Source organism: Microcaecilia unicolor, chromosome 2, assembly GCF_901765095.1.
Source record: "Microcaecilia unicolor chromosome 2, aMicUni1.1, whole genome shotgun sequence".
Lineage (NCBI taxonomy): Eukaryota > Metazoa > Chordata > Amphibia > Gymnophiona > Siphonopidae > Microcaecilia > Microcaecilia unicolor.
The window spans coordinates 539,625,574-539,640,752 of record NC_044032.1 but is presented as its reverse complement, the minus strand read 5'-3'; the positions used below and the strand labels follow the sequence as shown (position 1 = coordinate 539,640,752).

Below are 15,179 nucleotides of genomic sequence, written 5' to 3'. Positions count from 1 at the left end.
CTTATATTTTCCTGCCCCTTCTCTCTTCATTCCTGTCCTCTCCCCCATGGCCCAGCATTTCCCTCTTTCCTCCCTCACCACCTACTGTGTACCTCTACCTCCCTCTCATCCACCCCCATGTCCATCTTCCCCTCTCATTCCCACTGTCCACCATCTCTCTCTCTCTCGCCCTCTCCTTTGTGTTCTGGGTCCAGCATCTCTCTCCCCTTCCCATGCAGCATCTCTCCTTTCCTCCCCTCTACCATCATGTCTAACATTTCTCCCCTCCACCCCTATGCTCACCATTTCTCCCTCCTTTCCACCCCTATGTTCAACATTTCTCCCCCTCTCACCACCTATCCCCTCTCTATGCAGCATGTCTCCCTCCCCTCCACCTCATATGCAGCCAAGACTTCTCCCTTCCTCACCCCTCCACCCCTTTGCTGCATCTCTCCCTTCTTCCCCGTCCAGCATCTCCCCCACCCATCGTGCCTCATCTTTCCATCTTCCCTCCCCCCTGTGCAGCATCTGTCCCCGTCTTCCCTCCCCCATGCAACATCTTTTCCCCATCATCCCTTCCCCCATGCAGCATCTTTCACCCCATCTTCCCTCACCCCTGTGTAGTATCTTTCGTCCCCTCCCCTTTTCTTCTCCCGGTCGCAGGCAGCGCAAGCGATTTCCACACACCTCACCGCCTACTGCTCAATGACCTCCTTGCAGCCGCTAAGCGCTAACCCGGAAGCCTCTCCTCTGCCACATCTTGACTGGGCAGAAACCGGAAGTTGTGGCAGAGGAGAGGCTTCCAGGTTAGCGCTTGGTAGCTGCAAGGAGATTGTTGAGCGGCAGGCAGCGTGTGGGAATCGCAGCGATCCGAGCCTGCGACCAGAATCGTTGCAATCTACTTGCAGGAACACTGCTGCTGGGCAGGCCTGACCCCAAATTGGGTGGGCCCAGGCCCACCCGTGGCTACGCCCCTGCTTTCATCCCAAAGCAGTCGTGGTACAATGCTTGGACTTCTAAGAAAGCATTACGATAATCACAGTGTAGCAATTAGAACCCTAAATAGTTATGATAGGACAGCACTGGGCTTACAAGAAAAGCTGAATTATCCTTCAGTGAGTGTAGTAGGCCAGGATTTTCTTTCCCTAGCTTTGCTAACTTTGGTGATATAGGGATTATTGCTGAAAGTGGTAAGAAGACATAGAAAGAGACCTGAATGTTTGGCTAAAATATAGTTTTAGAAAAAAAACAAAGTTGAAGATGGCAAAGCCTGAGGTAGCCTAGTAGCATGGGAATAAGCATGGATTCAGCAAAAGGCCATTGTTCCAAGACATGGAGGGCAGTGGTGGGAAAGAGGCCTCAGTAGTAAGGGGCCAACACACAAAGGTAGGTGTGAAATACAGCTACCACAGGAGTGCACAAAGGGGATGGCTTGCAAATGAGATGCACGGATCCCCCTTTGTGCATCGGTCGCTGTTTGCTACTTGAAACTGTCAGTTGCAATTGACATCAGCCAACATTAAGTTTTATGAGTTGCGTAGGGTGGGGCTCGAGACAGCCCCCCTCCCATGCACAACTGAAAAAAAAACTGTGGTGGTCTATTGACCCCCCTCCCCTTCCAGAAAATCCCTGGTGATCCAGTGGACCCCGACCTCCTCCCTTGGCTCCCCCTAAGCAAAACATCCCTGGCAGTTCAATGGACCTCAACCCCCTCACACACACAAATACACACACTCACACACCCTCCTGGTCTCCTCCAAGCAAAAATCTCCCTGGTGGTCTAGTGACCCCCCTCCCTTATAACCTCTGTTGGAGGCAGGTCTTCACCCTTTTGCCTTTGGGCCCACTTCTCAGAATGGCAGCACCCAGCCCCTGCCTGGTGTATCCTGGGTTACTACTACTACTTAACATTTCTAAAGCGCTACTAGGGTTACGCAGCGCTGTACAGTTTAACAAAGAAGGACAGTCCCTGCTCAAAGGAGCTTACAATCTAAAGGACGAAATGTCAAGTTGGGCAGTCTAGATTTCCTGAATAGAGGTATAATGGTTAGGTGCCGAAGATGACATTGAAGAGGTGGGCTTTGAGCAAGGATTTGAAGATGGGCAGGGAGGGGGCTTGGCGTATGGGCTCAGGGAGTTTATTCCAAGCATAGGGCGAGGCAGAAAGGGCGGAGCCTGGAGTTGGCGGTGGTGGAGAAGGGTGCTGAGAGGAGGGATTTGTCCTGTGAGCGGAGGTTTCGGGTAGGAACTTAAGGGGAGATGAGGGTAGAGAGGTAATGAGGAGCTGCAGATCAAGTGCATTTGTAGGTTAGTAGGAGAAGCTTGAACTGTATGCGGTACCTGATCGGAAGCCAGTGAAGTGACTTGAGGAGGGTTGCAGTAGGAAGGGCCAAACACCATATACGGAAAAAATCTCCTTATATTATGGTGCTTAGCCCCTCCCAGTGCATCCCAAGGAGCCGCCATTTTGAGAAGACAGTCCCAGATGCAGGAGGTGTTGCTCCTGCCTCCAGTAGAGATATGTGGACGGGAGGGGAAGGGGGTCACTAGACCACCAGGGTGAGTTTTGCTCAGCAGGGGAGGGGTCCACTGGACCACCTTAGAAGTTTGTAAAGGTCTTTGGGAAGGGAGTCATGTCGGGGGTCCATGAGCACATACCTATACAGTGCAAGCAGATTGCTCCCCATAAGGACAGGTCCAGACCTGCCGTAAAATTTTTCATGTTAAAAGTAGGCGGGAGGAGTCAAGATGGCGGTTCGGGCTTGAGGCTCTGTGGAAGCCAACGCTGAGCTCTGTTCAATATTACCTTTTTCCAATATGCCGCATACAAAGCGAAAAGGTGCAGTGAAGGGTGTCTTACCGTCGGCCCAATCACTCCCTCCGGGCCAGCGAACGCTCCTGCAGTTTGCCACGAGCATCCCTGTGGATACTGGCATGAGGAAACCCGCTGTTGGATCCGCCGAAGGAGCGGCGTTTCCACTAGAGTCGGAGACATCACTATCCCTGCCAGAGCTTAATTCGCCGCTTTGCCCTGCAGCCCTTCGGATGAGCGATGAGGACTCGATGGGACCGGAAGTCGGTAACCAAAGGGCCTCAGACGGCAGAACTCTTCCCCAGGACACAGATGGTTCGATCATAGAGCTTCAAGCTCCCCAAGCGGTGACTCTACACTCTATTTGGGCAGCAATTCAACAATTAACAACTACGGTCACAAAAACTTCTCGAGATACAGCATTGCTGGTAAATAAGCTTGATTCTTTAACATTAACCTTAGAAACTGTTAAGACTGAACAATTTGCTAAAAAAAACCGAAATAACATCGTTAAAATCTGTTACGGATGCTTTGATAAAAGACAAAATGAAAATTTCTTTAAAATTGGAACATTTAGAGAACTATAATAGAAGACTAAATTTGAGGTTACTGAACTTTCCTTTTCAAATTGGAGTTACTCCAGTGGATTTCCTTAAAAAATACTTAATGGAAGTTTTGGCTTACCCTCAATCAGCAATACCACCTATTAACAGAGTTTACTACTTGCCAGATAAAATCTCCAAAGCGAATCCATGTGATAATAATCAAGGTCCAGAAATAAACTTGAAAGACTTATCAGCATTTCTGGAAGAATCTATTTCAGAGATAACTTGTCGAAGGACTTTATTGATATCGTTCATTTTTGAGCAAGATCTAAATGCATTATTAAGACTTTACTTCAAGAATGCTACTAAACTTTTTCATGGTCAAAAAATCTGGATTTTTCCATACGTGATAAAAACTACTCAGGATCGTAGGAGAGCGTTTCTAGCTTACAGAGAAGAGGTTAAAACTATGGGCCCTACCTTTTTGCTGGCTTATCCCTGCAAATGCTGTATCAAGTTTTTTGGGAATAAATATATATTTTTTGAACCAGACCAGCTAAAAAAGTTTATAGATGCTAAAAAGCTATCCAAGTAAATGTGTAGAAGTTATTAAGGAAATGGAAATTTGACTGGGGAATATGAACCAGGCTATTTACTTTTTGAGTATCTTGTTTTATCTCCTTAATTGCTTTATCTCCTCTCCCTCCTTCTGATTGTTGTGGTCTAAGAAAGTAGACTATGTTTCATAGTTAATATCTGTTAGGTATACTGAAATACTTATTAGTTTGAGATTATGTTGAATTGTTTCATGGTAATACTAACCTATGACAATTTTACTGCTGTATTTCCATTTATAAGTCTATCTTGTAAAAATGAAAAATTCAATAAAGAAAAATTAAAAAAAAAAAAAAAAATTAGGCGCTCAGGTCTGTGCCTTGCTCGGAATGCTTATTTTAGTACTGATGAGCTCATTGCAGTGCATTTGCATAGGGTTTTCGGTAGCTGCTACGGGGAATGGTAAAAAGTACTCAGAACCCCTTTGTTCATTACATGGTAAATAACATTTGCTTTAAACAAGTTACAACCAGTCTAAAGCAGACGTTCCAAGCACAGTAAGCTTTGTACATCAGGCCCTAAGTGACTAATCTTTTCTACTTATGGAAAGGCAGAAGATCAAGTACCAAGAGAAATGCGATATGAGACCAAAAAAAAGATGGCAAATGCACAATTCTAGGTGCTGCCATCCTGATTAAAAAGAATTTGAGTTCACCTTGATATAGTGTCTGTTTATATTGCACCCTATGAACTTCAAGAGGAGACTGTCTTTGTATAGTGTAAGTATTAGGAAGAGCACTAAGAGTGAACCAGAGATACTGAGACTGTACCTAACATAACCTGACTTTAAAAATGAGGTCCTTTGCTATCATGGCGTAGACAAAACAGTCTCAAGTACAGAAATAACAGGAGCATGCAGAAACACAGGCATCAACATAGCCTGGGTCTGGCAAGCTGTACAGGGAACTGAGAAGGCCAGATGTGTGGGCAGCAGCCATGCTAGTACTGGTCACTATGTAGGTTATTTAGAAACTATAGTTAGACCTGGGAAGGGTGAGTAGAAATCTTATATGCTCACAGTAATGGAATTCAAAAAGGCGTGGCATGAACACAGAGGAACTCTATCTAGAAAATAGATGGTATAAAACAATAATAAAATGGATAGACTGGAAAGGGCTTCAATGGCAACTTCAGTAGCTGGAATAGAGGACAGTGCTGGGCAGACGTTTACAGTCTGGGTCCAGCAAATGACGGCAGCTCTAGTAGGTGGAACATAAGGACAGAGTCAGCCGGACTTCTATTGTCTATGTCCCAGAAACACCAAAGAAAGACTTGTGATAAAGTGTATATCACATTCATTGTTGATGTAATCATGAATTGATAATGAGTGTGACTGTTGGGCAGACTAGATGGACCATTCAGGTCTTTATCTGCCGTCACTTAACTATGTTACTACGTTCTACCCAAATGTTGTGTAGCAGTGTAGGCTGGATGGGTGGGCTGGTTGTTTTTGTCTTGTTGCTTTTTTTTTGTTGTTGTTTTAACAATTAGAAGACTGTAATTATTGGAAGACTCTACCCAAGGAAAGGTATGATGTAGACATTGAGGGAGAGGAGTTCAAGCCCAGTTGTGCATTGGAATCATCTCTTCTGCTGAACTTTCACCAGTTGCTAGATACTTCTGTGTCCCTTGCTGCTGTCCATTGACAGTGATCAACAGTTGCATAATTCCTGTCTCCACTCCCAAATAGATGGCAGCCCATGCTACTCAGGACAGACATGACTACACAAGGGCTTCTGTAAGAGCTGTTAGCATAAAGCTTATTAGTCATGTTTGGCAGAGAAGTTCTTTTTAAAAACAAAATTGTTGTATGTGCATCGAGCAAAGCAAACTGATTTAATGCTTTTGATTATTTATAGGATTTCTGCAATGAAAGAAGTTATGTTTCAGATGAGATGAGAACACTGCTGCTAACTGGAAAGGTAAGAGGCAACCTTCAAGCGTTGACGTACATCTGTATAGGTAATCTGAGTCAGAAAAGGGACGTCTAAGCTGAGGTGTTTATAATTTGCAGCTTATTTTACAACAGAGCTGGCTGAATATAAAGCCTTTTTTTAAAATATATATAAGGGTACAGGCAAAATGTTCAGCAACATTTAAAATAGGAACAGGCATTTAAAGAAAAAAAGTGGCATCACTTTGGGTTTCGTACATGCAACTGCTGGCATTTACATGTTGCAGTGGCAGATTTTGCTACCTCACTTTTAAAAAAACAGCTTCTTTACACTAAGGCAGATTCTTTCTGTCCGCTCAATGTTAGAGACTTCTTTCAGAATCCTGCTTTTGGCCTTGCTGTTTACTATGTTATTATGTTATTTAAAAAATTGGATTGCTGCAATTCTTTATATCATGGTCTACCACTTTCTCAAATCTGGAGACTCCAACTTGTCCAGAGTACTGCTATTAAATTACTTTTTGGTAAAAAGAAATACGTTCATGTTACCCCTCTGCTTACTTTCAAATATCTCAGTATATATATTTTTAATCAGGTACTGCAGGCCAGCCTTCCATTATTCTTATCAAATCTTCTCATACCATATGCTCCACATGTATGTTACATTCTTCTTATAGGCATTATTAATAGTTTCCTCTTGGCTTGGTTCTCTCTGTAGTACCTGCCTTAGTGTTGGTGCTACCTTCATTTGGAATTCCATCCCTCTCTATCAGAAAAGAACCCACTTACCAAATTAAAAAACAAACAAACAAAAAAAACTTTAAGGCTTGCCTGTTTACTAAGACCTTTCAGCAAAACTGATTCTTTCTGACCCTTTTTCCCTATTACCAACTTTCTGTAGTGCATTCCCTCCTTTTTAGACTTCTCTTTCCTTTTTTATTTCCTAATCCCTTATGATGTAATTCTTTTCCTTTTGTTTTATTTCCTTGTGTTTTCTTCTATTCTCTTTTGTTTTGTTTTGTTTTTTTTGCTGCTGTTTTAACCCCACTATCCTATTTTAAATGATATTGTAAATCGCTAAGATGTTTTATAATGATTCTGCAGTATATCAAATAAACTTGACCTTGACCATGAGTATCAGATTTTTCAAGACTGCATGTTAAATGAGAGACAATTAAGGAGCTGAAGAACAAGACTCAGTTTTTGTGCTTTTGCAGTGGTCTTGAACACCAGAGAGGTAACAACAATTCAGACCAAACAAGCAGTTAGCTGACAGTACTGCTCACCCCGGAGCAGATATAAATGCCCTCAGGGAAAATTTTTGAAGTCTCCCATTTCCTTTGCAGAATACATGTGTAACTTTTAAAGTTTATGTTTAACTCATTTTTATTAGGTTTCCAAAAACAACAGAACATATTTAAAATGAACAGTCTACCGAGAGGTTTTCATTTACAGGTGCTATAAACATTAACAATGCTACTCCTCTCCTCTCTGTCTCTACGTCCCCCCTTCTTTCTCCCCCCCCCCTCGTTCCCCCCCCCCCCCCCCCCCAAAAAAAAAAAAAAAAACTATTACCCTTTTGTTGATTGCAAGGAGTTCTGAGTCACACAGGTGAAGTCCAACAATGAAGTTAATTTAGAATTCTGCTGCTGGCTGCAATGTGTCCCAAAAGTTTGCCCATGTTTTTTCCAGGTTCTTGCCCTCCTCAGAGGAGAAATCTGTTACTCCACATCTTTCCAATTTCAGTAGCTCATCATTTGCGTCCTCCAGATGCCTGTTGACGGGGCCCCAGTTTCTCGCCAACTCAGCAGTATAGTCTTTTTTCCAATTAACACCGATCGTCTTACAAAGGATATAAACCCTGGGATTGTAGGTTTCACACTCTTATAAATCCCAAAGAGCAACAGCGGATGACTCCGAATGCGGCCCCAGTAAGTCTTAATTTCAATCAGCACCCGAGACCAAAAGTTCGCCACGCGAGGGCATAGCCAGAACATATGGCCGAGCAGTGCAAGTGTCTGTCCACATCGAGGGCATGCTCCTGAATCGCCAAACCCTGCTTTCAACGCTCTTACTGGAGAAACATAAAGCCACATTGCAAATTTGTACTGAAGTTCCCAGTAACGCGTGTAAACTGCATGACTCTGGGCCTGACGGAGATGATCACTGAATATCTCTGCTGTCACCTCAATCGCCAAATCCTTGGCCCAGGCCTGTGCTCTACTGACATAGTCAATGTCCTCTGTGGTGTTCTGAAGAAACCTATGATGATATCGGAGGGGCACAGAGTTCTGGGCTCCAAGAGTCAGAGCCGTGTTTAGTACATCCTGCACATCTTCGCTGAGGTTGATCCAACCCAGTGCCCTCAGGTAATGTTGAATCTGCAGGTATTTTTAAAGTTTATATAGAACACATCCCCATTGCCAGAGAATGTGGTAAAAGCAGTTTAGCTTAGCAAGGTTTAAAAAAGGTTTGGATAAATTCCTAATAGAAAAGTGTATAGGCCATTATTAAGATGGTCTCCACTGACTTCTGTAGGATAAGCAGCATAAAATTTGTTTTACTCTTTTCGTATATTGCCAGGTACTTGTGACCTGGATTAGCCACTGTTGGAAACAGGGTACTTGGCTTGATGGAACTTTGGCCTGTCCCAGTATGGCAACACTTATGTTCTTAAATCTGTGTGGGCTGCAACTATATACTTGAAGTGGAGGAGTGGCCTAGTGATTAGAGCACTGGTTTTGACATCCAGAGGTGGCTGGTGCAAATCCCATTGCTGCTCCTTGTGATCTTGGGCAAGTCACTTAACCAATCCTCTATTGCCTCAGGTACAAACTAGATTGTGAGCCTGACGGGGAATTATCCAACGTACCCGAATGTAACTCACGTTGAGCTACTACTGAAAAGATGTGAGCAAAATCTAAATAAATAATTAATAGGAGTGGCTTTTGTAAAATTTGCTACTTAAGCCTGTAAATAGACTTTTTATGTATGTAAACAGTACATAACCCTTTTAAAATCACTTCTACCCTGCACAGTTTGATATTTAATATACATTTTTTTAAATTAGTTTACTCAAATATGCATGCAACAACCAATATTTGAAATGGGATACATGAAAGGCAAATAATCAGAAAAAAAAAAGAATATAAATAAAGAGCCCAAGCTCTATTTCAATCCATTTCCCATCTTAAGTAGAGGAGTGTGGTAGCCGTGTTAGTCCACTCTTAAGGTTATCAATAGAAATCAAACAAAATAAAACATGGAAAAGAAAATAAGATGATACCTTTTTTATTGGACATAACTTAATACATTTCTTGATTAGCTTTCGATTGCCCTTCTTCGTCAGATCGGAAATAAGCAAATGTGCTAGCTGACAGTGTATATAAGTGAAAACATTCAAGCATTACTATGACAGTCTGACAGGGTGGGAGGATGGGGGTGGGTAGGAGGTATGCATGGGGACATCAAAGCATATCATTGATATTCTAACAGGATGGGTGTGGATAGGTGAGGGGTGGGGTGATCTACAGAGACATACAGCTTTATGGTTTATAATGGGCTAGGAACCCCAGATCCTTGTTAAGTCCTTTCTGTTGGGTGTTAAAATATTCAATCATTCTGACTTCAAAGGTCTTACGTTCTTGTATGGTTTTAAAGTTACCTTTCAGGATTCTCACTGTGAAGTCACTGGTACAGTGTCCTGGTCCTGTAAAATGCTGACCAACAGGCGTGGGAGCCCTACTGGCACCAGTATTGTTCATGTGATGTCTATGTAAATTGAATCTTGTCTTAAGCATCTGGCCTGTTTCTCCAATATAGCATCCTTCGTTACATTTTTTACACTGAATGATATATACCACATTGGAAGATGAGCAAGTGAAAGATCCCTTTATGTTGAATACCTTTCCTTTGTGGATGACTGTGGGGTCCTGTGAAATATTTTGGCATAGTTTGCAACTAGATAAATTACAGGGAAGTGTGCCCTTCTGTTCCTTTTCAGTCTGTGATGGAAGTTTACTTCTGATTAGCTTGTGTTTTACCTCCTACCCACCCTTATCCTCCCACCCTGTCAGACTGTCATAGTAATGCTTGAATGTTTTCACTTATATACAATGTCAGCACATTTGCTTATTTCCGATCTGACGAAGAAGGGCAACCTTCGAAAGCTAATCAAGAAATGTATTAAGTTATGTCCAATAAAAAAGGTATCATCTTATTTTCTTTTCCATGTTTTATTTTGTTTGATTTCTATTGATAATCCATTTCCCCAAATAGAACAAAAGGAGGAGAGATCTTAATTTTAAAAAAAAGAGAGAGAGAGAAACAAAAAATTAAGAAAAACTACTAGAAAAAAAGAAAATCTTTCTGTTCCCTTGCATTATCAATATTGAAGCATTTCAAATCACAGGACATTCCTAAAGACACCCACAACCACCCACCGGTTGCTAAAGATTTCTTATTCTTGAGGAAAACTTTAAATTCGGATAGTTTAAGAAACACATACTTTTGAGCATCTATTCATAAAAGCAGTTAATAAATCCCAATCAATCAATAAATATGTTTACAAGGAAATCTAACAAAAACCTAGGCTACAAGAAGAAACTTCTTCCTTCTGTCTTACATAAATCAGGAAAAATGAAACTTTTTTTGCTCCAAAAATAATGTAGACTGATTCTGTCAGAACAAATTAAACATTCTGTCTCTACCTTGCTCAAATTCAAACACTTTTTTAATGTAGCTCTATTTGGCACTTCCTCCAATGAAAGAAAGAAAGTAGGCTACATTCCTGTATAGAATAGGCTCCTAATTCTAGGCACCCTAATATGCTTCAGCTCCTAAAATAGCCCTTAAAAGAATACAGTCAACAGAGAAAACATTACATTTGAGTACAGGAAGGTTAAGATCATTTTAGAAAGGTTTGGAGGCATTTGCATATGTGTGCAGCACTATATACGAACAGGTAAGCCACCTTCTTTCTGGTAGCTGATCCCTCCTCTTTAAGAACACAAGCCCTGCAGCCACCCAAGAAGTGAGCTTGAAAGCAAGAGAAAGAGGTGTCAGAACAAAACTGTCTTGATCTTCCAGGGTGCACTCTCAAGCTTTAATCAAGATGGCAGCATAGAGCTTATGCTCTGCACACCTCTGCAAAATATTGCTTCATCATCGGTTCAGAGAACAGTATTTTCATCATAATATCATTGATTATGGCTTCACAAAAGCAAATCAAACCAGATCACCTTTCTGTGACACAAAGAGTTAAAAGATCCCTCTGATCATTCTGCACTGGTAAATGCGGGCAGTAGTAATGGCCTGTAGCACCCATGCTTACTTTAGATCATCAACCCTTAAGTTCTGTACCAACTAATTCTTTGCATCTTCCTGTAATTTTACCTGGAGATTTTAGTTTAATTTTAAACCCCTTACGAGATAGAAAATCCCTTAGCCTAGCTCCTAATCTTATTCTGAACATTATGAAGAGTTTTATGTTTCAACAATTTTATTGATGATCCTTCAAAATGAACATACAACATGCTCCATAAGCAACAATTTGCAAACAGTCTTTCAAACAGCCAATACAATAAAACTTGGAACACCAGAAGTTTTAGCATTAATCAACCCCCTCCCTCCCATCCACTCTCCTAACCCCCCTCTTCCCCCTTCCCGCCAGAGAGTATTGACAACCTTTCCAACAATTCCCAGCTCCAAAAAAAAAAAAATTATATATATATATAATAACCCCGCCACCCCCCTCCCCCCCACACTCCATGTTAATCCTTCTAAATCGCATTATGAAGAGTTTTAACCTCTCTGATATTTGGGGACTCCTCCACCGAAAGATGAGTGACTTTACTTTTTTCTATCCTGCACAGGATAGACTTCCTCTTAATCTCAGATTCTCTGGTATCTTCAGTTACTGAAGCAAAAATTTTACCAACAGCTATTTCAGAACATACTCCCATCCTTAGGAGTTTCATTCCAGAAAATTACACTCAGAATAGTAAGTCATTGATTCAATTCAAGACTATTAAATAAACCCGGTTTTAATGATTATATTAGTAAAGGTATTTCTAAATATTGCAAATTCAACAATCCCAATGATACTAAACTGTTTTTGTGGTGGGACGCATTTAAATCTTATGATTCTCCCCGCTCGATGGAGCTGGCAGCGGGTGCCATTTTGGAAGTGCCGCGTGCAGGGGGACGCCTCGTTCGGAGGCTGCTAGAGGAGCTTCATCCTCCGCTTCTAATTCGGGGGCGGAGGGCCAGGGTGAGTTTTTCTCCCCTGAATTTGTGCTGCTGATGCATAAGGCCTTTATGTTAAAAAGGACTCTGCTGGAGGCGTCTGACACTACCTTGCGGACTGGATTCCCTCCAGGTTTTGATAGTCCAGTGTTGGCTGCTGAGTTTTCTTCTTCCCTCGAGCATTGGACTGACACTAAACGTAGACCGGTAATCCCATCTGAGTGTGGCACCTCTCTCTTTTCCCCCCTCTGGTCAGGCTGCAGGGAGTCTGAGGAGTCTGGTAGGCCCTCGGATGATCCAGATGAGGGTCCCTGTTTGCCACAGGATTTGGATGATCCTAAAGCGGTACGGATTTTCCATCGTGACGAGCTGCCAGCGCTCATTTCTGACGCCTTGCAGGCCCTTTCTATTGAAGATCCGGCCGAAGGCGATGCCTCCTCTTTTAATCCTAGGATGGCTAGTCTAAGAAGCCTTCTCGGGCATTTCCTGTGCATGACTCCATCCAAGAGCTTATTTCTGCTCAATGGTCTGACCCTGATGGGCCTTTGAAGGTTGCCAGGGCTATGGGACAGCTTTACCCTCTGAGTGAGGATCACTTGGCCCCTTTGGGGATGCCTGAAGTGGATGCGTTGGTCACGGCCGTGACTAAAAAGACCACGCTCCCGGTGGATGGAGGGGTCGCTTTGAAAGATATGCAGGACTGTCGGCTAGAATCCGCGTTGAAGCGGTCCTTTGAAATTTCGGGTCTTTCCTTAAGGGCGGTGATTTGCAGTTCTTATGCAGCCCGTGCCTGCCTTTCCTGGTTACAGCAAGCAGGTGATATGCCCGAGGATGGTGCGGGTTCCCTCTCTGAGGTTGGCCCACGTATTGGATCTGCCCTGTCTTTTTTGACTGATGCCCTTTATGATCGGGTCAGAGCTGCGGCTTAGCAGATGTCTGTGGCAGTTGTTGCCTGCCGCATTCTTTGGCTGCGGTATTGGGCGGCTGACATGGCCTCTAAGCAGAAGCTGGTGAGGTTACCCTTTCAGGGCCTTCTGTTATTTGGAGAAGAATTGGAGAAGATGGTTAAAGACCTGGGGGACTCTTAGTCTCAGTGGTTACCTGAGGATAGGCCGCGGCCTTCTTCCAAAAGCTCTGTTTTTCCCTCTTCTTCCAGGCCACGTTTCCGCGAAGCTCGCAGGTATCACCCAGGGCGCTCTGCTAGGTTTTCTCATCGTGCCCGTTTTCAGCATAGGAACTCCTTTTGCTCTAACAAACATTCCGCAGCGGTCAACCAATGGCCAGGAGTTCAGGGGCGTCCTCCACAATGATGGGACGCCGGTCCACTCGTCGATTCCTGCAGTAGAGGGTCGTCTTTCCTTCTTCATCGAGGAGTGGACCAAGATTTCTTCGGATCAGTGGGTCCTGGACCTGATCAGAGAAGGCTACCGATTGGAATTTGGTGCCCCGGTGAGAGATGCTTTTATGGAGTCCCGATGCGGCACTGCTGTCAAACGGCCTGGCTCTTGAGGGGTTGCAATTGAGAGACAAGGGCTACTCTAACAAGGTCATCTCCACTCTCTTGCAGGCCTGCAAGTGGTCTACCTCCGCAGCTTATGCTCGGATGTGGCGCAAGTTTGAGGCGTGGTGTGTTTCAAAAGAGATCACACCCATGCGGGCTACAGTCTCGTCGGTCCTGGACTTTTTGCAGGACGGCTTACAAAAAGGCCTGGCTTACAGGTCCCTTCGGGTTCAAGTGGCAGTGTTGGCATGCTTCCGAGGGAAAGTCTCTGGCTTGTCCCTTGCTGCTCATCCGGAAATTGTCCAGTTTCTCAGAGGGGTACATCGGCTCTGTCCTCCTGTGCGGCCTGGAACCTGGGGCTGGTGTTGAAGGCTCTTCAGCGTTTGCCTTTCGAGCCGCTTAGGCGAGCTTCTGAGAAGGATGTGACTCTCAAGATAGTCTTTTTGGTGGCCATGACATCGGCTAGACGCGTATCTGAGCTCTAGGCGCTTTCCTGTCGGGATCCTTTTCTTCAGTTCTCAGAGTCTGGGGTAACGGTACGTACAGTGCCTTCCTTCCTGCCTAAGGTGATTTCAACTTTTCACCTGAACCAGCCCATTTTTCTACCTTATTTTCTGGATTCCTTTGGGCAATTGCATCTTTTGGATGTCTGCAGGGCTCTATTGCAGTATCTTCAGATATCAAATGACTTCAGGACTTCTGATCACCTTTTTGTATTGTTGCCAGGTCCTCGACGCGGGTGTACGACGTCTAAGGCCACTATAGCCCGTTAGCTCAGGGAAGTCATTTTTTCTGCGTATCTGCTTTCAGGACGGTCTCCGCCTGAAGCTTTTAAAGCGTATTCCACGAGAGCGATTTCCTCCTCATGGGCTGAAACGGGTGTCCTTTCTCTTCAAGAGATCCGTCGTGCGGCTACTTGGGCTTCTCAGCTCTCGTTTGTACGGCATTACAGGCTGGATGTGGCAGCGAAGCAGCATGCGCATTTTGGAGCGCAGGTGCTTGCTCACGGAGTTGCCTGTTCCCATCCTATGTAGGGATTGCTTTTGTACATCCCATCAGTTAATGGATTCATCTGTTGATGACAAGGAAGGGAAAATTAGGTTCTTACCTTGGTAATTTTCTTTCTTTTAGTCACAGCAGATGAATCCATGATCCCTCCCTGTCTGACTTTGTTTTTGTTATTCATATCCTTCATGCAGATATTGTATCGCATCGGGAGGAGTTGATCAGTTCTCAGAATTTCTCCATGCTGTTTTATTGCAGGAGGTTGAGAACGTCCCTCCTTTGTTGGTTAGTGCTCCGGTTCTGGGGCGTTTGTTCACTGTGAGGAAAGTTTGCGTTATTTTACCTTTTTCTCACTCTGCTTTGGAAGTTTCATATACTGAAGGCAGAAGGGGCTAGCCGTCTAAGGTCACTGTGGTTTTTCAGTGTTTTCTATCTCCACCTGCTGGTAGGCGGATATAACCCATCAGTTAATGGATTCATCAGCTGTGACTAAAGGAAAGAAAATTACCAAGGTAAGAACCTAATTTTCCCATATGCATCCCCCCAAATATCATACCTTCCAAAAACTGTGTAAACTCAGAT

The 15,179-nt window shown here is 43.7% G+C and overlaps 1 protein-coding gene across 1 annotated transcript in view; it reads left to right on the top strand.

The window, feature by feature from the left end:
- PDS5A (PDS5 cohesin associated factor A) overlaps positions 1–15,179 on the top strand; it is a 644,759-nt gene that overhangs the window by 574,067 nt on the left and 55,513 nt on the right. The window contains exon 29 of the mRNA XM_030191317.1: positions 5,811–5,873. Within this exon, the coding sequence (XP_030047177.1) occupies positions 5,811–5,873 (63 nt within the window). The remainder of the gene's footprint in view (positions 1–5,810; positions 5,874–15,179) is intronic.